Below are 26,056 nucleotides of genomic sequence, written 5' to 3' on the forward strand. Positions count from 1 at the left end.
CTCAGAATTTTCACCATTCTTAAAATTTTTTTATAGCATAAACTAATCAGGGAATAACACATTTAAGATATATTCCAACTTTAACACCTAATATTGAGTAACCCCATAAGAAATTCATAAGTCTAGATAAGTTACCAGCCTTCTAAATATAAAGGTATTTAATACAGTCAAAAGTCTTTAATACGGACTCGTTGGGACTTTGGCGATTCCAGATTATCGATCATCAGTTTAAATCTGGTAAGATGGCATGCAGAAATTATACAATTAAAAATATGAAATTGTAATTTATGAAATAAAGAGCAATTGTGATCTAAAGGGTATCAAAATTTACAAAAAAAAAAAAAAAAAAAAAAAAAAAAAAAAAAAAAAAAACTTAATATTTATTTGTTTATTTTATTAAACATTTCTTTCAATGTGCACATACGTAAAGCATACATTACGCATAGTCGAAATTAGAAAATTGCAACCAGAAAACTACTGGATGTGTATTTGTGATATTTATAATGACGAGGAATTTGATTTAAATCATATCAAAGATGGAGTACATCGAGATGAAATACTACATTTAGTATGGAATTATAAGCCGAATAAAATAAAAACATCTTCCCTGAAGATGAGGATAGTGCTGACAGATCAAATTCTAGTTCATTGCGAGCCGCGACATTTCCTCCCCCCCCCTGCAGAGCAGCGTGAAGTTGATAAACAGATTTCGGAATGGTTACAGAAACAAATCACCTCTCTGTCACATTCTTCATGCCTTTATCCATTTTTTGCAGCAATTCCACTTTTTTTTTAATGGACATCAAAACATGCTTACGCTTTGTAGATCCTTCGGCAGCTCCAGAATCGGAAATTCTATTTGACATAATCGAAAGTTCAAGCTTACTTTTATAAAATTGCTCTAACATTCTGCAAAAAATAATAAGCCGGATCCAATTCGAACATTAAGGAACAACACAATCTGCAACATTAACTGAAATAAATAATTAGATAATTTTAGCTTAGCTTATTCCGTCCGTTATACATTAAACATGCATGCATAAATGTATTATGCGCATGGGTAAAGGTATTACGCGCATGCATAAACCATATGCTCATGTGTTAACGCATTATGCATTTATGCATGAGCAGACAGTTTGTAGCTTTGAGGTCCGGATTACAGATCATTCCGGATTATGGACGTCCGGATGAAAGACTTTTGACTGTAAAAACTGAGCGAAATGCGTAGAAAGTTTGTAGCTTTGAGGTCCGGATTATAGATCATTCCGGATTAAAGACTTTTGACTGTAAAACCTGAGCAAAATGGTTTTGCGAAAAACCTACAGGATTGGTACTGCTTCCATGCCAAATGGCATGGAAGCAGTTATGACTACATGGAAATGATTTACATTATGTGCAACTAGAGAAAGCAAGTATAATATCACTGAACATGGAAAGAAAATAGCCCAACACTTTTGCTTCATCTAAGCAGCCCATCATTTGAGACATAAAGAAACAATCTCAACAAAAGAAAAAAGTGAGAACATACGATTTTTTCACAATGGAAAGAAGATAGAGTGAAATCAACAGAAGCATGGTAAGAGTGTTTCCAGCATCAAAAGCCATATAATAGCTTGTTGCTTTTCTCTGATCAAACTGTTTCTTAGTTCTTGCATGCAATTCCTCTTATCCCTTGATTTACATGGTACTCGGTTTTACACAGTTTAAAAATTAATGGATTTCAAAAACTTGGTAAAAATGTATATTCGGCTGTATATACACAAATACATATATTTGAAGTAATTTTTGAATCTCATTCCTTTGGTAACACTGGTGGCAACAACACTGATGGGGATTCCCCGTGTTGTAAAAAGGGAATCTTCATAGTATGTAAAGGTATTTCAACAACAGTAAAGCTATTTGGTTCATGTGAACAAGTGCAGTATCAGTATTTTTGCAGCAAACCTTACATAATTTTTATCTACATATTTGAATGTTTACTGGTAAGTTTTCAACATTTATATTTTTTGTGGCATTTTTATAATTTAGGTAAATTTTTTAAGGTTTTATATTACCAAAAGATTTGAAAAAGAATCAAACAAAAAGAAAGGTTATTACTTTAGAAATAAAAATTAAAATATTAGATCGTCTAAAATTGTGAAGACCTTTAGTAGAAAAAGGTGCAGGAGTTGGAACTTGCAGCAATAAGAGCACAATTTCATATGTAAGAGATGATACAATGGAAAATACATTAGTGATATGGATAGAAGACCAAAATCAAAAAGATTTCAATTGATACTAATGCTATTACAGGCTTTAAAGATTTATGAAGCACTTAAGAATTATTCACTGTCAACTTTGACAGATGAAAAAAGGGTATCTTTTTCTGCAAGTCATGGTTGGTTAGACAGATTTAAACGAAGACATTCTTTACATAATTCAAGATTGAAAGGAGAAAGTGCATCTGCTGATTTGGGTGCAGAACAACAATATCCATCAAAATTTGCTGAAATTATTACTGCCAACTCTCACTCTTCTGATCAGATCTTCAATGCTGATGAGTCTGGGTTGTTTTGGTAAAAAAAGCCAGAAAGAACCTATTTAGAAATCAGATAGTGGTCATAAGGTAGCAAAATGTCGTATAACAATTGTTTTCTGTTGCAGTGCTTCAGGCGATTATATAATGAAACCACTGATTATTAACAAATCAAAAAGCACCATGCTTATTTAAAGGAATAAACATAAATAAATAACCTTCCCATTTAGTGGATGGCTAATAAGAAAGCATGGGTCACTGCCATAGCTGTCAATGAATAGTTTATGCCCCAGATGTAAAAAAAAATATTTAAGTAAAAAGGGATTGCCTTTTAAGGGCTCTTTCTATTAACTGATAATGCACCTGATCATCCTCAAGGTTTATAATACGAAAATGTAGACATTGTCCTTTTTCCAAAGAATACAGCTCATCCCTTATTACAGATCAAGGAATAATTTTGACTTCTAATGCATTGTATATCAAACAAACCTTCAGGTATATCTTAGAATAGATAGAGAATGATGAATCTTACTCTTATAGATGCTTGGAAGAAATTTACAATCTTAGATTGTGTTAAGCATGTTAAACTCAGATTAAACAATCAATGCATGCTGGAAAGCAATATGGCCGGGAACTGCTAAAGAAGAAAATGATAGATTACCATTAGATCATGAATATTCTCAGATCACTAAATTCCCCTAAACTATAGGAGGAGAAGATTTTGAGGATTTAGCTGAAGCAGATATTGAGGAAATAATGGCTGATGAAGAACTAAATAAGGATAAGTTATTTAACATGATTTATGATACAAATAAACAAGATGAAGACAATGATTCTAATGAAGAGCAATCTGAACTAGTAGTGTTCATTCACAGCAAGAGTCCAGCGAAGGACTTGAAATGGGAAGAAAATTAGGTAATAATTTTTTACAATAAGACACGAATGTTGAATGAGTTCTCCAATTTCTTAGTAAGTTCTTAAATCAATATGAGGAGGTTTACAAAGATTTAGGAGGGAAAAAAAAAAAAAAAACTAAGCAATTGTTAAAATTAATTGTCAATTACAGATTTCACCACAAAGTCTTGTCGATATGAGATCTTCTCTAATTTATCAACCATAGAAGAGCAGAATCTTATCAAGAATGCTCAAGTGATGAAAATGACATCATACCAATTAAGAAGAACAGACTAATAGTCCATGAAAGTGATGACATTGATTAACCTTATAAAATTTTTTTGAATGATCTTAGATTTTCTTAATGTAAAATAAATTAAATATGTACTTCTAGTACCTACATATACTTGTTATTCTATGAACAAAGTATAACTTTATTTATTTTAATATGTCTTACTTTTGTTTTATGTTAATAAATAACTAAATTATGCACATTTAGTGTGTTTTTCATTTTACATAGCAAAATCAAAGATTTCAATTCACACGGTTTGGTGCGGAACCTATCTTCTGTGTAAATCAAAGGATAGGTGTACTGCTTGAAGGGCAAATCTTCCTTTTCAATCAATTAAAGAATAACTTATTTTTTCTAGCATCTAATGTGCATGCTCATCACTTTTTCTAATAGTTACGACTGCTTCTATGTCAAACAGCATTACTGCTTATAGAATAGTTTTTTCCCAATACTCACACTGGTTTCCTTTTTATTAACTGCCCTTTAGAGTATACTGAATTTATTTTGATAGACAGCATAAAATATTAAATCTTATTGAATGGAGAGAATAATAAGATAAAAAAATTACTCTGGTTTGGCAATTATCTAAGATTTCATGAACATCCCTTAATCTTTCTTCACTTTGATACTGCACTTTTTCTTCCATATCGCCTAATCCTTGTTTCAAATTTTCAATTTCGTTTTGATGCAATTCTATCAAATCATTCATCTGTTCTTCAAGCCTCTGGAATAATAGAGAAATAAATGTTATGAATATTCGCTTTTAAAATTTAAGAGATTTATCAGGAGAGAAATAACTGTATGATATAATACGCTAATGAAGAAATTCAACACAAAAATTAATATTCATAATCATAAAAATGAAGATTATCACTAATTTTGAATTAACCAGAACTTAATTCAACATTTTCAAAATGTTATTGATATTACTAACACTCATAGCAAAAGTTATAGTATCAGATGGTAAACGGGTTGAAATGTTTTACCAAAATAATACAGATAGGAATTAGAGCAGGATTTTTCATGCTCTTAACAGGAACAGAACAGCATCTATGTCATTCATTAAGTCGTCATGGTAGAAAATTTTGGTTGCTTTGGAATATTCCAAATTAAAAGACAAATTAGTGTGAACAATAATTTTGAAAATTTAGGATAATAATTTGAAAATAATGGTTTTTGAAAATTTATAATAAAAAATTTTCAAAAAAGGAAAAAGTATTTCTTATGCTAATTGCGTTTTTAATTTGATTTTTTAGATGCAACAAAATTTTCCCCTAGAATAATCTCATGAATGATACAGCTTTTACTTTGTTCCAGTCAGAAACATAGAAAAATTTCCTATAATCTTTATTTCTATTCTTTTGATTCAAAATGCCTAAATTAATGTGCAATATTTCAGTTTCTACAACAAATTTTAAGAGTGACTACAATGCCTTTATCAAGTTGGATGGAATTCTAATAAAACTACAGTCAGCAATAAATTTAAAATTTTCTATTTACTAATGCTAATTTTTACATTGAATTTCTTCACTTGTTTGCTGTTAAAAACATTTATTTTTTTATCTGTTCTTTAAGAAAAATATCAGTAATGTTTCCTTTTAATATACACAACTGATAAACATCAATAATGCAGCCTGTTTTCTTTTTAACATTAAGCATAATTTTAATAAAGCATTCAAATTCATGAAAAAGGAAACCTAAACATGAGGAATTTACACAAATGTGAAAAATTAATTATAATAAACTATACATCAAATCTACAGAATCCTTGCTTAAATAATCAATCAAATTGTAATGTACACAAAAAATATATGAATACTTTTCTTAGAAGTAGTTATGAACTCAAAACTAGGTCATAAAAGATTAATTTATTCAAATTTTTGCTATTCAGTGTGTAAAACTAATGTTTTTCTTTACACACATTTAGTTTTTCTTTACACACATTCAGTGTGTGTAAAGAATTACACATGAATTTGAATGTGATTAAATTTAGAATTTATAAAAATATACAGGCTGCTCTTGATTATTTCAGCATCATAAGATCCTATGAGGAGATATAAGAAAAAGGTTATTAGATAAAAGAGTTGTTATCACAAAGGAACTATTGTCAACTAATAACTATTAACTAATTATAGCTAACCATGTTAATGAATTATTCTGAATAAAAGTAAGATGGAAACATAGGGAAATGAAGATAAAAATAATTCATTATTAAGAAACTCACTAACAGTGAAAAATTTTAATAGCATTTTCAAGCTCAGTTTTTAAAATAGAAAGAAAACAGAGTTAAAAAAAATAAATTCAAGTTCAGATATATTTCACACACACAAAATACAAACAAAAGTTTAAAGGAAATCTCAGATACTTGTGCAGTTCTAACATTTGATTTCCTAGTTTACTATTATGAAATATAATCATTTCACTAAATTTAATTCATGCCCAAATAATTCATGTAATAAATTAGCCAATACTGATGCTAAAACAAAATATTTTTTTTTATTAGTATAGCTTCAAAGAGACTGCTCAAAGAAATATTTAAGAAAAGAATTTAACTTATTTGAAGTAAAAATACTGTAATCAAACCCCACTGTAGTGAATCCAATGTATAAGAAACAAATTTTTTAGTCTCCAATTTCCTTACGTTTAATATTATTTTATACAGTTATAGTGAACTTCCAAATGTATCACATAAAGCAAATTTTATGTAACCTTTTAACAGAAACATTTTGGGTAATTTTCATTATTGTGTCCAGACTTTTGGAAAGTTTTTACAGAAAATTTATTAACCCTTAAAATCATCCATATTCAGGATATTAGGATCCTATGAATGTTAGAAGAGTGGAAACCTCTTTCATGTTTCACACTTTTTTATATCCACACACCTCTTTCTTTATATTCTAAACAAGGACCATGTGAGGCAGTTGAAGCATTTAGTTTTTGGAGAACTAGGACACAAAATAAGAATATCTTAGGACACTGTATGGTGCCCAAGAAAATTGAGACAAACAAAATGAATGAGTTCTTTGATTTCATCCAAGTTTTTTGATTGAACTGTCAGACAGCTCTGTTCAAGGCTGATGCTATCATTGAAATTTTGAATTGTTTGCTATTAAGGAAAAGATATGGTAATGAATAAATTCTTATGAGTTGGAGGCTATACAGTGATTCATCTTTTAGGGAAGTGGACATTTTTTATCCTTAGCATCAGTACTTTAAATGCTGCATATATCTTCCAAATGACAGGTTTTGTATTCTTTAGATCTTCTGCAATATTTACAGTATTCTTTTATAACAGTTATAGTACATTTTGCAACCATACCCATAGCTGCCAACCATGAAATACAAAAACTGAGTGGTTTCTGGATCAAATACCTTCAGTTACCGGGCTGCATGGTGGCACCAACTTTAAAGAACTTTGAACTGACTTAAATTTACATGCATGGTTCAAATTATTAATTATTAATTGACTTAAATTTGCATGCAAATTAAAATGCATGATTCAAATTCTTCAACTATTTATAATATGATTCTGATGTAAATACATTAATATTTAATCAGATATTTTAAATTTGGTTAATTTCATTTTATAATTCACAGAAAATCCTAAGTAGGAAAGAAAATTTAATTTAATAAAGTTCTTTTAGACATGATGAAAATAAAATGCATTACGAAGACAAATTTCGTAATGTACCACATACTAATGTAGGAAAAAATTAAAGATAAATATATTAACTGATTAAACATTATTTGAAATTTCATACAAATTTCTACACAGATTAATACAGGCCACATCAAATAAATCTTAATAAGAAAAATTATGCTGAAAATTATTAGAGGTAAAAAAAATTAAATTTGTTTAAGTTTCATTATTTCAATAAATTTCATTTATTGCTGAAAGCACTTGTCTTAGTAAAAGCTAAAAATTACATAACTGGGAGACTGAGAAATATGACAAAATGACCAGTAGAGTTGGCAGCTATGCATACATATCTTGGGCTAAATTATTCTTACTGGACATAGTGAGATTATTGGATAGGACAGATTATTACTGACTGATGATTTTATCACCATTTATATTTTTCAGAAGTGAAAATCTAACATTTTCTTTTACTAAAATCTCCTTGCAATGGAGAAATTCTGAATGTCAAGAAAATTCATGTCTATGCCAAGTGGTAAAAATATAGCATTTTGTTCTAAAGGTAAGATGAATATTATTTAAAAAATACAGAAAAGATGTAGGCAAATCTGCAGCTCGCTTTCCATGATTAAGCAGCTTATAAGGTTATTGGAGTATATAGGGAGCTCTCTGCGCAACAGTGAAAATGTCGCCTTACTCATGCTGGGTGTGGCGAAAGCCTTCAATCGTGTCCGGCATGGGGGAGGGGAGCTTATTTTCGAACTCATAAGCACTGGATTTTCATCTGCACTTATCACACTAATTCACTCATTTTTGTATGGAAAGAAATTCTATGCCTCTATTGGCAATGATACTCAAGAATTTAAAAAAATTACAGTCAGTGTTCCCCAAGGATCGATCCTTGGACCCATTCTCTACCTGTTTTATGTTGCTGACCTGCTAAAGTCAACCTAGATTATAATTATTCCCTTGGGTGCTATGCAGACGACACTGCTCTTGTGGTGCGGTCTTCATGCCGGAATCTTGCAATCAAGAAGCTACAGATTATCATGCCACAAATGGCAAATAACCATAAATGCTGACAAGTCCCAGTTATTAATAATATGCAAAAAGCACTCACAGATTCCTATTACCTCAAGTCTCAAGCTTTTCAATATTGAAGTTCCAATTGTCAGTATTGTCAGTAAAGGGTACAGTTTTCAACACTAAATTCAACTGAAAGGACCATTTAATTTATGTTCAAGGAAAGATGATAGGGCCAATTCAGAGTCTTACCCCCTTGCTAAATTCTGACTACAAATTAGATTTATGCAGAAAAATACACTTATGTATACCAATCATCAGGCTGATTTTCTCCTATGCTTCTCCAGCATGGGCCGCCATCACGAATAAGGAATTGGAGACATTGAAAGTCACACAGAACAAGCTCTTACATGCAACAACAAATGCTCATTATCTAGTTTCAAATAAGGCCCTGCACAGGGATTTAAAAATTGAGCCTATTTTAATGTACCTTCACAGAATGAATGACAACTTTTTCACTAAGGCCCAAAAGTGCTCCATTTAAAGAAAACAAAAGTTTTTTATTATATGATCCTGGAGAAGGATTGTGAATTTAGCAGTTCAACACATCCGTGACTCAAACTTCCCGACATAGCCTGCATGCGTTTTGTACATAGATGTATATTTTGTATTTATTGTATTTTCATTTCTATGTATTATCTCACAGCTTTTTTCCATGTGTATCGTATTTTATTAACTTGTTCATTTTGTATCTGTAAATTCCGTTATCTATTTGTGCTAAATAAAGCTAATCTGATAGATTTACTACTTGTTAGGATGCAACTGCTTGATTCTGTCTCAGTTCATTTCACACAAACACATCATTTTACACAATTACCTTTGATGCTCCTAGGTTCTGTCTTGTTTGGTTTTGCTTTTCAAGCCTTAAGACTTACGGTGAACCCCCCTTTCTACCCATCTTTGATCTCCCAATACAATGGTCTAGACTTAATAATGTCAGGTGCCCACTGGGTAAAATTTCACTGAGCCAGTAATAACCAGCTTGGATCCAATTGAAATAAATTCGAGTGTAATTTTGATACATTTTACTTCTTTCTGTATAGTTTCTGTTATTTCTGTGTACTTCCTGCTTGACAGTATTTTCATGCTATAAATTTTGTACCTGGCAATGCTTTTGCACAGTGGCATTCTTACAACACATATTGGAGCACCGTTTATACATCATTCAAGGGATCATTCATAAACAACTGAGAAAGATGCATAAACAAAATTTAAACTTTCGGTATGAAACATATATATATTGATTTTGATAGTACTAACCTACTATTGATATCATACAATTTTATTAAATAAATATTTAATTAATATTAATATTTTACACAATTAAACAATTGTTTAAATTGATGTTTTCAAGATTATATTAATAAAAATTTTAACATTTTGAAAATCCTAATGCAATTTTCTGTATGTAGTTACATAAAACTGAGAGTTATACCTTTACTTGAATTAGTAACTCGAACAAGTAACACAATTTTCTGTATGTAGTTACATAAAATTGAGAGTTATACCTTTACTTGAATTAGTAACTCGAACAAGTAACACCATTTTTCCTAGACCCTTTTAAAGCAAATTTTAACTTTTTTAATGAAAAAAGCCTTTAACTGTCGTCTGGTGGGTCTTTTGATTCTGAATACGCACAGCTCAATGAATTAAATTAAATTCTTGAAATATTTTCTCCCTTGTATTATTATACACAAAAAAATTTATGATAGTGGCAATGCAGTAGATAGCATTTTTAAAAAGAAGGTGGGATTATTTGTTCATTTTCTTCTTTATCCCAGCTACCTAAATATTCATCTAGTAAAATGCTTTTGATCAGTTCTTCAAATGTGCCTAATTCAAACGTTATTACGTTGGCATCACAGTTTGGCCCTCGACTGTAGTGCCTAATTCCAGTAGTTTGCTTAACTAGTAAATTAATTCCAGCAGTTACTTAACTACTGGAACTAGACTTACTACAGCAAACTACAGTATCACTACTGGAATAACTTACTACAGTGTACTGTTCAGAAGAAAAAAATATATCTATTTTTCCTTTCAAATATCCCCTCTATTCATGAACTGGTTTTCAATTTCAATATGAAATACGAGACAGTTATGTCTCATGCCTTTGTTTCCTTCTCCTATCCCCATTTCTGGGGAAAATACTTGAATGGTGGTACTATGAAACAGGAAGTAAATGCAAAAGGGAAGCAAAAGTGACATATAACCACGGTTATGCGATGTATAAAAAAAATATCTTACTAAAATAGATGAGTAAATCAGGACTAAGATGAATGATGTATCAATGTAAAAGCCATATAAATGAGAAATGTATAAATGGTGCTCAACTGTAAAAGTACCATCTAAGTTTATAACTTGATTAAAACCTTCATGATTCAATAAAAAAGAAAAAATTATAAAAGAAACTTATTTGTTCTTTATACATTTAGCTTAAAAATGCTAAACATGGAAAAGTTTCCTTAATATTTTATATAAAATTATATAAAACTGGAAAGAAAAAGAAATCTTAACAACTAAGATAAGAATATTACTAATATTAGTATGTTTTAGTTAATATATTTCATTATATGATAGGTTTTGGTTAAAAAAATAAATGCAAATAAATCATAATTATTCTACTTAATACATTATTAACTCACTTCATATCTGTATCTTTCATCATGTAAGGCTTGGTTAAAATATGTATATTCCTGCTGCACCTGAGTCTGAAAGGTATTTTAAAGTCATAAAACTACAGCACATGTGAATATACAGTTAAAATACATGCAAAGTATCAAAATAAATAAAAAAAATAATATTGATATTAATCACAATAATGTATACTATTAAAAGAAAAAAGTACATATATAATTTATACAAAGAAATTTATAAAAGGAAATGTACCAAAATTCATTGGAAATTTCCACATATTTGCATTTGTAAGAGTAAACTTTGCATAAGAAATGAGGATTTTACTTGGAAATTTATCTCCTATTAAAAACACTCCGAATAATTGCCAACATAAATGGAGAAAACTCCAAAATTCATTTACAAATTTGTAATTTAACCATCTTAAATTATATAACACATATTTATTAAAATTAATTAAATTGCAATAAATATTTGAGATAACATAATCTGTTGACTCATGTCACCATTTATTAGCCCCAATGTTGGCAGAAATTTTTAACTAAAGTAGCAGAAGAATAAAAAAGTCACACAACATTAAAAATCACGTGATTTTTGAGCTGTCATAATTACATATGTTTACATGCCCTCTGACGTCGTAAAAAATTCCCTCTCTTTTGTTCCATAAGCCACAGACTGTAATTCAGTTTTTAGTTACTTTAATTATGTATCTTATTTTTGATGAAATTTTAAAACTATATTCATAATTTTCTGTTAATTAAATATTCAATTCCTTTTTAATTTGTTCTCAGTTGATCCAAGTTTTTATTTTAAAATTAATTTGTGCATATCCATTTTTAAGCGATTCCTCACATTTAGATTATTAGTGCTTTTGTCCTAATTTTTTTAAGTTGGCAATTCATTAAAAAAAAAAAATTTAATACTTTTCAGTGAAGTTTCCATTCTGCTTGGCAAACTTAATCAGATTCTGATTACTGATGAAATTCCTTTTTTCTACTCTCTTTTCTGTTTTTTTCACTGTAAAATGTCTTTGTATTGTTAATTAGAAAATGATGTTGCTTTGGTTTTTAAGTCATTTTGATCATTTAGTTCTGAATAATATTATAAACATGGGAATGAATTTCGTATTTTTCTGTATCTCCAAATATATGGCACACAAGCTACAAATTTACATGCTAAATAAAAGTTATCCTTTGCACTTAACATTTTGCAGAATTTTAATAAAAAAAAAAAAAAAAAAAAAAAAAAAAAAAAAAAAAAAAGTGTAAAGAAATAAAGAATGATGTCTTGTAGTTTTATGGATAGAATAACAATTATAAATATACCTTCATGGCTTAATTTCTGAAGTTTTAACTCTGTCTTGCTTAGATACTATGTATTAGTTCTAAAAATATTTCATTTTAAAACCAAGTAGCATTTGAAATAAAATATATTACAGAACAAGCAAGCTGAGTATTCTCTAAGTCAACCATTCTTGATTTCATTTTCATTTCCTAAGGAAATAATTGTTTTACAGCACTAATGTTAATTTATGTTCTCATAAATACAGGATATTTTCAGAAGTTATTACCTCAAAAGGATTTACTGTAATCATATTCCACTGTATTGTGAAGATATCTTATCTAGTGTCATAGGAAAATAAATGACTAAAAAGTATGTCACTATTTTATTTTCTTCTTCATTACAATAATGTACTCATAAACATAGATGCTGGCAACATCTGCAGACTCATCCAATCTAAGAAAAAATGAGGATTTATTAATATCAATTATTTGTTCTTTGAGCAATTCTTTATCAATGCTGTATATTTTGTATTCGATAAAAGTAAGTATCAGATGGTAAATTTGATGGCATTTATTTCTTGCTTTAGAGAAGTACCATGCTTCATTAAATCAGCTTAATGTGCCCCAAGTTCACATTTACATAACTTGCAACATAAGCTTCAATCTTGTTGTTTTCATTAGCCAATTCTCAAATGTGTATTTTAAGCCAAGAATTTTGAAAGATAACATTGAGTTTTTCACATCACCTATAATTCACACTTTAATTAACACAGCAGCTATAATCAGACATAAATTTTGCAAGCCTATCCACAGAACACAAGAAGATTAAAAGCAATCAATCAAATACATGAAAACACCAGTGACTAGCAGTGAAAACTGTTTGCAGCTGCCCTAAGACTTCATAGGCAGAGCCAACTTCTAGTTAAGCCTCATTTTTTAGCTATAAATTAATTTAATAGATATAAATATTTAATAGATTATTTTAACATATACATATTTTATGATATATTAAAAAAAACTTTGAAATCACAAAAAATAGCACAAGGAAATGATGGAGTAGCAAAAATTTCACAAAATTGCATACACATAAATTTGTCAAAAGTAGCAAATTTATAAAAAACACACGATCTGGCAACACTGATTCGCACAGATGGGAAGCGCAGTATTATCAAATCAGACCCCATGTCTCTGCAGATGGAAATAACCTTGGGTTCAATCATGGATCTGCTTTGTGGCAACTAATATCATAAAACAGCACTTTTGCAATAGTTTCAGATACTTGAACTGTTTTGTTGGGCAAGCATCCATCTAATCTTGTGATCACTACTCCTCCCAACAGAAATTTTTAATGTGATACAAGGAGATATGACAGTTTGTTGTGAAAAAGGCCATGTTATGGTCCTGAGCCCTGTGCACTGATGTGACTACTGCAGTATGTGGGCATACCTAACAGAGCTTATCATTGCACTACAGAGCATGGCACTGTAACACATGTGACATATTCATAATTTGCCTTCCCCCTTGCACAGAAGCGCATATTTTTGTCATGTCTGAGGTCCTCCACTGTGGTGATCCAGGGGCTCACTTGCATCTAGGTCTGGTGCTGTTTGCTCATGTTGTCAACTGTCTGACACAGATGGGAAGTGGAGTGCCAGTTGCACATCCTTGATGATAGTAAATGACTTTGGAGTTTGATTGTGGTTCATAAGTTAGACACCTTAACACAACCATAAAAGTGCATTCATGTGACAGTTTCAGATGTCTGAATTGTTCTGCAATGTGAGCATCTTCTGCAATGTTCTGCAATGAGATTGGTTGTCGAAATTGCTTCATATCTTAGCCGATGACCATTTTTAATGGAATATTTAATTTTGAAATTGTCACTTTAAAAAAACATTTTTTCATAAGATCAGCATCATCTGTTTCTTGAAAAACACTTTTAATTCTGAAATTTCAGAAGATTACCTGATGCGAGTTTCTGATCAAGGGAATGCAGGAGTTCAGCAGTAAACTGAGTAACGACTTTCAAATTATGCATTTTTATGATAACAAAACTCAATCTATTTAAAAAAAACAAACAAACAACAAGAACAACACACAGACAAAAAAAAAAAAAAAAAAACTTTTGTGTCACCCACCCAGTCTAATCTTGTAGAGTCTGTCTTTTCGGAAGTATACACTAAGTTGAGACTGAAATGGAGGCACACGACTTATTGCTATAGATTGACTGCTGCCTTTTTGATGCTGTGCTTTGTCATGGTTCAACCATTCCTGCCAACATTGTCAATAGGACAGGATCACTTTGATCCAAACATTGAGCTATTATTTGATTTGATTGATCTGTTACTTTTTAAAGTTAAGTTACTGCTACTTTAATAAGTAGCAGGTAGATTGGTACAAATCAAACTGCATGTCTTCTCTTAACCGCTTCCCTAATAAATGTTTTTGAAAAAAATTGCAAAAAATCATCACATTTTTTTTATTTTATTATTAAATACAATGAAATGAAACAAATCAAATTATGTAGGTTTTAAGTTGAATTTTTAATTTTTTGAAGGTGTAAAAGCATTTAGTTTTAATATTAGTTTACTATCCCGAGTTATGTCGGGCAAACGAAAAAAAGTTAAATATTAGTCTTTGTATGATAGCTTTTTAAACAAGGGACAACATAAAGTGATACCTGACATTATACACTGGTATCTGGTCTCTTTTCTTACTGGCTTACCGCTGGAATCTCTTTCACAGGAGCACAAAGTACACTGCCGTGTTGAATTTGATTTTTTTTTTAAAAAAATTTTTCCACTTCTTCATAATAACTATCTGAAAAATCATCACTTTCACTATCTTGCATGATCGCTATTACTTCATTTTTTTCAACCCATGTATCCTTCTTTATATACATTACTAATCCACAAGCCCACTTATACTGTACAATAGGGAAACACGTGACCAGTCCCTCCAAAAGAACGTGCACAATCAAAAAATTGGGCAAAATACCAACCAAAGCAGAATATTTCCTTTCATTTCCTCCAGGCTGAGTAAAACTGTGATAAAACAAATCATACTAACAAATTCTACTTCACCCGAGTTTTCACGGGATAATAATTAACTGCAATATATAAGAACCCAAGATAACTCGGGATAATCAGGCAAGCGGTTAACTGGCACAATATGACAAACCACTGTTGGAAATTCACAAACTTTTTTTTAAACCAATTTACAAGGCATTGGTTACAGTTAAAATGAATAAGTAGATTCGAATTTGAATGGAAGTCATGCCCTAAACCTGGAATTTTTCCTCTTTTAAACACCATTTGGATGCTTATTCATGATGTTCTATAGTTCCAGCTATTCATTTATTGGCTGCCAAAATTTAACCATTTGCATATTGTATTGAAAAGAAATTGTACATAAAATTTCATTACTATCACATAACTTCTTGGTGCATTTTTTCCCTCTTCTCTCTGCCTTAAGAGCACACAGTATGTAAAAGCAACTTCCTTTGAGATGTTAATAATTTTTTTAAATAAAACTAGTTTTTGTAAATCACTATAATAAACTTCAGTACTGTTATATGATTTTTTAAATTCAGTAAATGAAATAAATGATTACACAAAAAATTGATAATGCTATCACTAAATTGTGATAACTAATGCTCACAATATGAATTTGAATATGCTTAAAAAATAAAACTGAGCAAAAGTCCATATAATTTTATATGTAAGCTTATTCTGATTGAAAATACTGAAGGTCATAAGCAAATCAGGTGTAAGGGAAACATAAATCATATACAGTCACCAGAAGACTTGTAAAAGTTAAGAAGGTTTAGTAATCTAGCGCTAATATGTAAATAAGTAGTTAATACTTTCACAATTTTGACTTGACGTTTCTGTTCCTCCGACAATTTCAGGAAAAAATTCCATTCTATTGTACTTTACGATTTGGATTCTATGAACTTATAAAAAATCAACTGTCATATTTTAATTTCTACATGATAGTAGGAATTCAGAAAAAGTATAGTAATGAAGTGTCACGTAAAAGCAGGAAAACGTCATATTGGCTTTCTCTACTGAATATTGATTTACACATTAATGATCTCTTATTTGGTTTATGAAACAGAAATGAAATTAATATCTCTAAACAAACATATGAGAAAGCTTTACTTTGAGAGCCTCAACTTCATCAACTAAGTGATGGTATTCTTCACGACGCTCACGCAATTCTTGAAGAATTGGCTCCAAATCTGCAACCAAAGGTGTCACAGTAGGCGTAGATGAATGCTCTGGAGGTGATCTTTGAAGCAGTGGTTGATGACGAGGACTTGAAATACTCCCAGCGATTAAATGACCACCAGAACCTGATGTCAAGCTGGAACTTTCATCATCTGATGGATATTTACTAAGAAGTGTAAAATTATTTTACAATAAACTAGAACAGGAAATAAAATCTTAAAGCTATTTACTAGTATTTAATATCCTTTTAAATTTTTAAAAATTACTGAAAATATAGCAAAGTATTAAGACATATAACTGATATAGTACTTAGATACAAAATTAAATTTTACTTAACACATTTTTTTAACTTTTATTAAGACATATAATGATGTTTTTTTTTTTTTTTTTTTTTTTTTTTTTTTTTTTTTTTTTGTTGCACAAGTAGTAGCAACTCTTGTCATAGCAAACAGAAATACAGCCACACATGTGTCAAAGGAACTAAGGCTATCAGTACTTTAGGTTTAAACCTTTCATTAGAAAATGCTTAAAAATTCTACATTTCAAAAATAAAACACAACACCAATTTATTAATGTTTACCTTAGCATTGAGAAGAACAAATACAATATTACCTGCAATGCGTAAATGTTGCACTCCCATGCAAATTTCGCTGCTGTGTTTCAGAAGACTCTTGGGGTATTTCTACAAAATACATATCATAAACAGCAATCAACAATTTAATATTAAATACTAATAATAAGATATCATATGTATGCATTAAATCACACAACCGTTTAATAAAATGTTATGTAATCAAGGGTGGAAAAAGGTTAAAACAGAACTCTACTTTTCAAGAGTAAAGTTTTGCCTAAGATTAAAATTTTGCCTATTGGCTCTAATCATTTCCTCACCAGTTTATCACAGCTTATTATAATTAGAAATGCTATTATCACAGCAGAACAGCAGGTCATTTATATAGAGCAGCGATTCTCAACTGGTGGTATGCAAGAGCAAAATAGGTGGTATAGAAAAAAACAAACAAAGTATTTTTAACTATTAAATTCAAAAATTAAATAACCCAACATCCTGTTTAAGTTTTTCCTCTAACACTTCTAAATTTATGCTACCTGAGCTTCGTTCAAGGTCAATAGCTGCTCACAGACTTTAGCAGAGTAATCCATTTTTATTTTCATAAATATTCTTTTAGCCATAGATATAACAAAATCTGTCATAAATGATATTTTTAAAAGGAGTAACCGAAATGGATGTTTTATTTAATAGGAAATAAAAATAAGTTCCTATAAAAATATAATAGTAGATTATTAATTTGATCTGATCGGTTTATTAGCATGTCTACACTTTATGTTGCCACCATTTCCAGGCTCGTATTGCTCTATTTTCAATTAGAATAACATAAAATATTGTTTCTTGTTGCTTTGTATTCCTTACTCGCTTCTTGTTGCTTTGCATTCCTTACTTTTCTATGCGATTTGAGAATACTGTCTTTTGTTTTTGAAGAACTCGCAATATATTGTGTATTTAAATATTTGTGAAAAAATAATAAGACAAATCTAGATTTTTCAAAATGGAAAAATGGCTAGAATTGACTTTGTGGAAAAGTGATTATTCACAGGTGATGTATCCAGGGCAATCTACTAGCACTAAGAATATTGAAAAGAAAAGTTGTTTATAAAAAATATAATGAAAGTTATTTATCATATGGGTTAACTTGGAATGGAGATGAAATGGACCCTCAACCTCAGTGTGTTATTTGCAGTGAACTTTTATCCAATCAAAGTATAAAACCATAGTTTCTTAAAAGACATCTTGAATCTCAGCATGTCAATTTAAAGGATAAATCTGAAGATTATTTTAAGAGAAACTATCAGAGTTCAAAAATAGTACACAAGTATTGAAAGGTTTTTGTTACTTTAAGTCAAGGATGTCAAACTCGCGGCCCACAACAAATATTTTTGTGGCCCGGCCAATATATTGGCAAATAATAATATATAATAATAAAATAACATATCGATGAAGAAAAAAATGAAATGTTTACTGCTAAGTAATTAACGATAATTTATTCAGTGTTGTTAGATTACTCACAGCAAGCTGATACACACACTACTTAAATTACAAATGCGTGTGAGTAGCTTGTGTTCAGCTACCTTCGGCTTTTGGGGGACACGTGCACTCAGAACTTCTACGCATCCCCCGATAGCCGAATGTGGCCGAACTCATGGTCTCAGTTTTCCAATCATAGTTTTGTACGATATATTGGTGCATGCATGTGCATGCACTTTGCTTTATTATTAATTATTACTTAATTCATATTGTTACGGATTTCATAGTTATTTATTTATTTATTTAGTTTTTTTTTTTATTTAGAATTGTAATTAGATTTGCTTCATGTTGCCTTAGCAATGCAGACAATTTTTGAAAAGACAGCTGCGTTGGAAGGTTAAAAATAGAACAGCGCGTGCATTTAATGCCTAATAAATAAATATCTCGTAATTGCTGTTGCCATCCATAAAAATCCAGATATTTATAGATGTTTCCAGTATATTCGAGAAATTAATTATAAAGCTTATAAAAGTAGAGAACAAAAAAATTCATCGCAGTAGTAGCTGTAGTTCTAGCGAACTGTTTGTTTACTTAATGCTGTGATTGATTTGTACCGATTTCGCTGTGAGATAGAATTAGTTTCTCTGTTTTGAATTGATTTTTGCTAAACGTTTGACATTTTGTGATATTGTTAGAATATTTTTGAAGAAATATTTCAGCATTTTGATTTATCTCTTGTGGAAAGAATAAATTTTTGTTAACTTTTTAACGTTAACCGTGTTTATTCCAGCCCTTTGTATTCAGTATGTATATATCAAAACCAAGTGGTAATAAAATTAAACGAAAAATCGCTGACAAAAATAGAATATTCCAAGTAAAATGGGAATTAGAATATTTTTGCTGTGAAATAAAAGATAAAATAATCTGCTTGATATGTAATAATACTATTAATGTGCCAAAGTTATATAATATTAAACATCATTACGAACAACACAAATCGAAATATAACAATTACGAAGGATTAATGAGAGAAGAAAAGTTGAAAGAGCTCAAGTTAGGAGTGAAAAAGCAACAGTCCATGTTTAGTAAAGTATTGCAAGAAAGTGAAGCGCCGGTACATGCAAGCTACGTCTTGTCCGAGTTGATAGCTAAACATTCGAAGCCTTTTACTGACGGTGATTTCATCAAGGAATGCCTAATGAAAGCTGGAGAAATTGTTTGTCCTGGAAATGTGAAGGCTTTTCAATCAATTTCATTGTCTCGAAGTACAGTTGCGGAAAGAGTTACTGATTTAGCCGCGAATTTAAGTGATCAGATCAAAGCAAAATCATCTAGTTTCGAAAGTTTCTCCATTGCCTGTGACGAGAGCACGGACATTAGTGGCAAAGCTCAATTCGCAGTGTTTCTTCGTTCTCGTGACAAGAATTTTAACATTTTTGAGGAATTACTTTAACTAATACCGATGCCTGGTACTACCACAGGAGAAGATATATTTACTTGTGTTTTTGGACTTCTGCAGAAATACAATCTACCTTTGGCAAAATTAAATTCTGTAACTACAGTTGGCGCTCCATCAATGACCGGGAAAAACAAGGGCTTCGTAGCATTACTAAGAAAAAAACTTAGTGAAATTCACGGTTCAAACATTCATCATATGCATTGTATTATACATCAAGAAGTTCTATGCACGAAAGTAATAAATATGGAGAATGTTTTGTCATATATAAAAAAAGTTATAAATTTTATAAGATCTCGAGGTTTAAATCAGTGTCAAATCACTGCTTTCTTAAATGAGTTAGATAGTGAATATTCGGGTTTGTCCTACTATACCAAGGTACGTTGGTTACCTTGCTCCAAGATTCTCAAACAATTCTGGGATTTGAAAGAAGAAATATGTCAGTTTTTAAAAACGAAAAATCAAGACGTAAGTTTGTTTTACTATCCAATATGGATACAAGATTATCTTTCTTGGTTGATATAACCAAACACTTAACCGATTTAAATTTATCGTTACAAGGAAAAGATTATATCATTATGAACATGTTTGACATAATTAAAGCATTCAAACGTCAACTAGTTCTTTGGGCCTGCCTAAAGTTAAACCTGAAAAATCTCTATAAATTTATCACCAAAAATTACAAAATTTAATATATAGGAAAATTTTGAGTCGTAGAATCGAAATATGGAAAAAAATTTGTTACTTCAGAAAAAGTTTGATTTTGTGTCAAAACACCTATGTTAGAAAAATGCTCTATATAAATCTAATATATATCGTAAGTCGCGCTTTCAAGACATAGAAAACACAATTTGAATTTTGTCAATGGGGGGCCAGTAAAATGGGAGATATAAAACTGTCCCCCCTTTTTTTTTGTGCAGTGTTCCTATGAGGGCTTACTTGATTTGATAAAAGTTAAACACTCTCAAATCCCTGACAGACATGAGGCAAATTATTGCTATGTCTGAAAGTAACTAAAGTCAGATAAAGGTTTAAATAAACCTCTTATTTAAAAAGACCTTAAATGTAAAGGCTTTTTCCACAAAAAAGTAGCTAATGAACTTGATAATATTCCCTTATCAAACAATACAGTAAGTCGATGAATTCAGGAAATGGCAAATTCCATAAACGACGAACTTTATTCAAAAAATAAACAGAGTATTTCGCATTACAGTTGGATGAAAATACTGATATAATGAACTTTTGTTCAGTTATTGGGTTTACATACATTTCGAAGAGGATAAACGAATTGCTGCAGAGTATTTTTTTTTCGTGTGTTAATCTCTTCATTATAGAGTAACTGCAAATGAAATGTTCAAAGTAATTGACAATTTTATGTTTGAAAATGATATTTCTTGGAATAAATGCATTGCCATATGCAGTGATGGAGCACGGGCTTTAACAGGAAAACATTGTGGTGTTATTTATCACATAAAAGAAAGTCACATCCGAAACTAAATTCACTCACTGCTCCCATTTTTCATGAATCTTTAGTATCCAAAACAATCCTTGAAAACCTGAAAACCATCTGAAACTAAATTCACTCACTGCTCCTATTTTTCATGAATCTTTAGTATCCAAAACAATCCTCGAAAACCTGAAAACCGTTTTGAATCAAGGTGTGAAAATAGTTAATTTCATTAAAAGCAGAGTTTTTAATTCAAGAATATTAACGATTTTATGCCAAGAGATGGGCAGTGCACGTGAAATGCTTTTGTTACAATCCGAAGTAAGGTGGTTGTCCACAGGCAAAGTTTTAAATCCTCTGTGATTCAAAATGTGAATTGCAAAATTGTTTATTTAGTGAATTATGTTTGGCATGTTTAGAATATTTAGCTGATACTTTTGGAAAGTTCAATGAATTAAATTTAGGATTATAATGACAGTGTAAATTGGTTATCATTAGAGATAATATAAATGCACTGATAAAAAACTCAAGCTAATAATCAAAGAATTTTATAATATTTTAAGCTTTTTACTACTTTTAGAAAGTTTTCTAACAGAAAATAATTTGAAAATAAAAGAAAAAAGCATTGAACATTAAAAATCATTGTTTTTCACTGAAAAATAATTTCAACATGTGTTTTCCCAGGGATTATGAAAAAGAAAATTGGATTAGAAATTCATTTTGTTCAAATGTACCTGAAATTTTAGCTCGTGAAGAAAAAAAACAATTGATAGAAATCCCATGTGATCAGACTATAACTGAAGATTTCAAAAATAACACACTTGTGTCAACTTTTGAGTAAACAAAAAAAAAAAAAAAAAAAAAAAAAAATTTAAAGGTATTTCAAATAAAAGCTATTAAATTTTTATTGACTTTTTGCCCAACCTATTTGTGTGTACAAAGATTTCCTTCCATGTTATATTTGAAAAACAAATACTGAACAAATTTAAAAGTGGATCCTAATTTATGGTGAAAACTACGCAAAATAAGACCAGATATTAAAGGAATTTATCTCTCTTAAACAGGTCCAAATTTCACACAAAATTTCAGAGTTAAAGCATTATATTTTAAATTTTGATAATTAAAATGGTAATGAGTTTTTAATATTTTTTTATGTGTACATATTTAACACAAATAGCCAATAGGCTGTGCAAATGGCAAAAACATATTTTAATATTTCTATTGAGAATTTGACAAATAACAAATAATCATTGTAAAATGTAGTGGTGGTACTAAACTATTTCAACTTTTGTTTAAATGGTCTGTATTAGCCAAAAGGGTGAGAACAGCTGATCTAGAGAGTTAGCAATCAAAGAAAATGTAGTCTACTTCTCATTAACAGGAAAAAAGCTTAGGATAATAAAAAAATATTATACAGCAATTAATGAAAATGAAGGAAATTTTATTACAAGAGAAATTCAATGAGATAACCAGTTTTTAATTCCCCCCCAGCAGTGAAACTAGCCATCAGTACACCACTAATGAACCTGACAAGTTGGTATTTTGAACATTTACAACATCAATGAGTCTCTTTAAGACATTTAATCACTTTTTTCTTTAACATGATGTGCTTAAATATGATTTATAACATATGATATTTACATGTGAAATATATTAAACATATATTGCATACTTTCATATTATTAACTCATTTTATAGATTACATCACAGTAGTTAATTACTTTAAAATATGTAATTAAGTATTGCTAGATAATCATACGGAAGAAACATACTTTCCAAAGAGCTAATGTTATCAGCACTTCCAAACCGGTTCTTTATGAGATGAGCAAACTCTCGAGGCTTGGACATAACTGTTCTGTAAAACAAAAGGGAATGTAAGAAAGTGAATATGCTGTGCTAAGAAAAATTTCTCAAGAACTTAATACAAAAGCTTACTCTGCAGCACTATGCGTAGCCTGCGTTAGACCTGACAATCCTCCTTTTATGTTCCCAACAACACCTCTATTTAAATAAAATTATATGCAGCAAAATCAAGATTCAAAATTACAAATATATTCATGTATAGTAGTACTCCATTTATCTGGACCTTTTGTTCAACTAGGCCAAGTAAAACTCAATAAATGATAAACTTATACATGTATGTTTAATTCCATTTAAATAAGATAAAAAGATAATATTTTACAGTACAATGGACGACATGCAGATTCATCTGCTATTTTGCACACTTGCGTAACAAAGCAGATAGCTCTATCAGATTGTCATAGAAAGCATAATTTTATTATAAATTGTAAGTATAAAACATTTTATATATACTATACTGCTAATTATATTACTTTACACCAATAAAAATACTTTAGTTTAATATTAGTTCAACAGTAACAATTTAGTTGAATTTAATCTGTACCTTTTGTTTTATGGAAATTTAAAGGAATTTCTTTGCTTAATATTAATGCTTGCATAAATTAAATTTAATCTTCTTGTTTTATTTTAATTGAAATGAATATGCATTATATGTTTACGCAAAAACATGTATTTGTTTTAGTGACTTTTGAGTGAACTGTTTAACTGCATAATGCAGTGAAATAACAAAATATAACAGAAATAAAATTTTCCAGTTTCATTGCCACAAATAGACATTAGGCTTACAAAAGAAAAAGAACCCAACTACCCGGATTTGGTGAAAAATAATATTGACTATGGTCCCAAGTATGCCAGATATCAGTAGTTCTACTGTACATTTTAAAAAATAACTTAAAAATCTGAAAATTTTAATGACAATATTTTTAGTTATATTATGCCAGGGGTTCTATAATGGAAAGAATTTCACAGTTTCAAAAGGGAGATGCAGCCAGCCTCTTGTTTACCTACTAAGTACTTTAGTTTTGTCTATGAATATGAATCTATTTTATTCAAGTTTTAAATTAATCAATATTTTCTATACTTTTTCTTGTTCAATTTATAAACTTTAAAAATAGCATAAATTTAAATAAGCATATTGGCATTTTCGAGTTTTGGAATGGAGAAGAGGAGGGAATGATCGTCTAGCAATACTGAAAGGGATACATGGGGCAAAAAAAGTTGAGCACCACTGTATTATACATAGCGTATTCGGAAACTAAATACCGTACTGGTAGTTCAGTCCGATGTTCGAACCCCAGCAGTTGGGCTGGCTGCATGGGCGCTGAAAGCATACCTTCCCTTAGGCAGATAGCCCTCGAGTGCTTTCTCAAATAAAACAAACTGAAATACAGAGACCTATATCTGATTATTCTCAAAATTTATTTCAAAATCTATGCAAAAGTAAGATTGCTTTTCTGTTTAATTTTAAAACCCAGATTCTTTAATATTAAATTAAAAAATATGGTACTTATTTATACACCTTCTTGTTGGGTACCTTGGAACAAGCTCTTTTTTTCAGATAAATATGCAGAGATTTTACTAAAACATTGTGGTATGTTTTCTATCTATATGTACATTTTGTCAACTAAACATGCTATCATCAAAAATGCCTTATTGGAAAATATGTGTCAGTTAAATGACCTGTTGGCTATATGTAGCCATCGACTAAGTGTCCTGTCAGTCTGTGTAGGCTAAATGCCCTGTCAGCTAACTGTCTGTGTCGGCCAAATATATTATCAGCTAAGTGTCTCATTGGTTAAATGGATGTTGGCTAAGTGTCACACACTCGTATTCTACACATAAATTTAGGACTCACTGTTTATGTTACACTCTAAATTGAAATACAATTGCTAATTAAAATTACTTTGTATTGAGACATTTAAATTAGTACAGATTACATATTGAAAAATTTTTCAAGGAATAGTAAAGCATCTAACCTTCATCTTAAACTTTTTACAAATATTAGTTTAAGGACAGGAGGAAAAAATTAAACGCATTATCCAAAGTAATATAACAAGAACTCTCATAAGAAGTATTAAAAATACTGTATACAAATAACTTAAAGAGAAAATAAAGAATAAATACCCAGAAAATCCAGTTATGCCTTCTTTGATGTTAACACCAACATCTCTGAAATAGACATATTATACTCAGTTTTGATAATTATTGAAAATTGCTAGATTAATATAATACATACATATAAGACATGCTCTAGCTAGATAGAAGCGATGTAAATGGCTTATCAAAGAGTAGCTGAAGCAATACTGAATATCTGGATACCTGAAGCTGAACTTGCATATTTATAAGAAGTAAACTAAATTAACTAAAACACAATATAAACTGAATTATCACATGCTTGCACACACAGAAGGAACAGATATGCAACTTCATATTCAAGTTCAGATGAATTTTCTAAAATTTTGATGTATGAATATTTTCATTTAAATCCTATAATCTTTTCGAAACTGCAAAAATAATATCTTAAGCAGGAACTAATTATTTTTTAACATTTAAATAGATGATTTATGAAATAAAAAATAAAACAAACTTGGTAAAAATTATGTGGTAGTAATACTAACATTAAAATTATACACAAACAGTAGTTTTGCTTATCTGACATAAACAGGCCAGCAGAACGTGAGATAC

The 26,056-nt window shown here is 30.0% G+C and overlaps 1 protein-coding gene across 3 annotated transcripts in view; it reads right to left on the reverse strand.

The window, feature by feature from the left end:
* Window positions 1-26,056, reverse strand: part of LOC118205059 (transmembrane and coiled-coil domains protein 2-like) — an 83,469-nt gene that overhangs the window by 25,499 nt on the left and 31,914 nt on the right. For 2 of the 3 annotated variants that reach the window (XM_085820354.1, XM_085820352.1), the window contains exons 5-11: window positions 25,496-25,540; window positions 23,447-23,512; window positions 23,284-23,366; window positions 17,180-17,249; window positions 16,499-16,733; window positions 11,064-11,129; window positions 4,270-4,425 (exon numbers count right to left, since the gene is read on the reverse strand). In XM_085820354.1, the coding sequence (XP_085676480.1) occupies window positions 4,270-4,425; window positions 11,064-11,129; window positions 16,499-16,733; window positions 17,180-17,249; window positions 23,284-23,366; window positions 23,447-23,512; window positions 25,496-25,540 (721 nt within the window). The remainder of the gene's footprint in view (window positions 1-4,269; window positions 4,426-11,063; window positions 11,130-16,498; window positions 16,734-17,179; window positions 17,250-23,283; window positions 23,367-23,446; window positions 23,513-25,495; window positions 25,541-26,056) is intronic. The other variant, XM_085820353.1, reaches the window with a different exon arrangement.

This window comes from Stegodyphus dumicola, chromosome 7, assembly GCF_044657685.1.
Source record: "Stegodyphus dumicola isolate Sdum_Otavi_A_Nest chromosome 7, ASM4465768v1".
NCBI lineage: Eukaryota > Metazoa > Arthropoda > Arachnida > Araneae > Eresidae > Stegodyphus > Stegodyphus dumicola.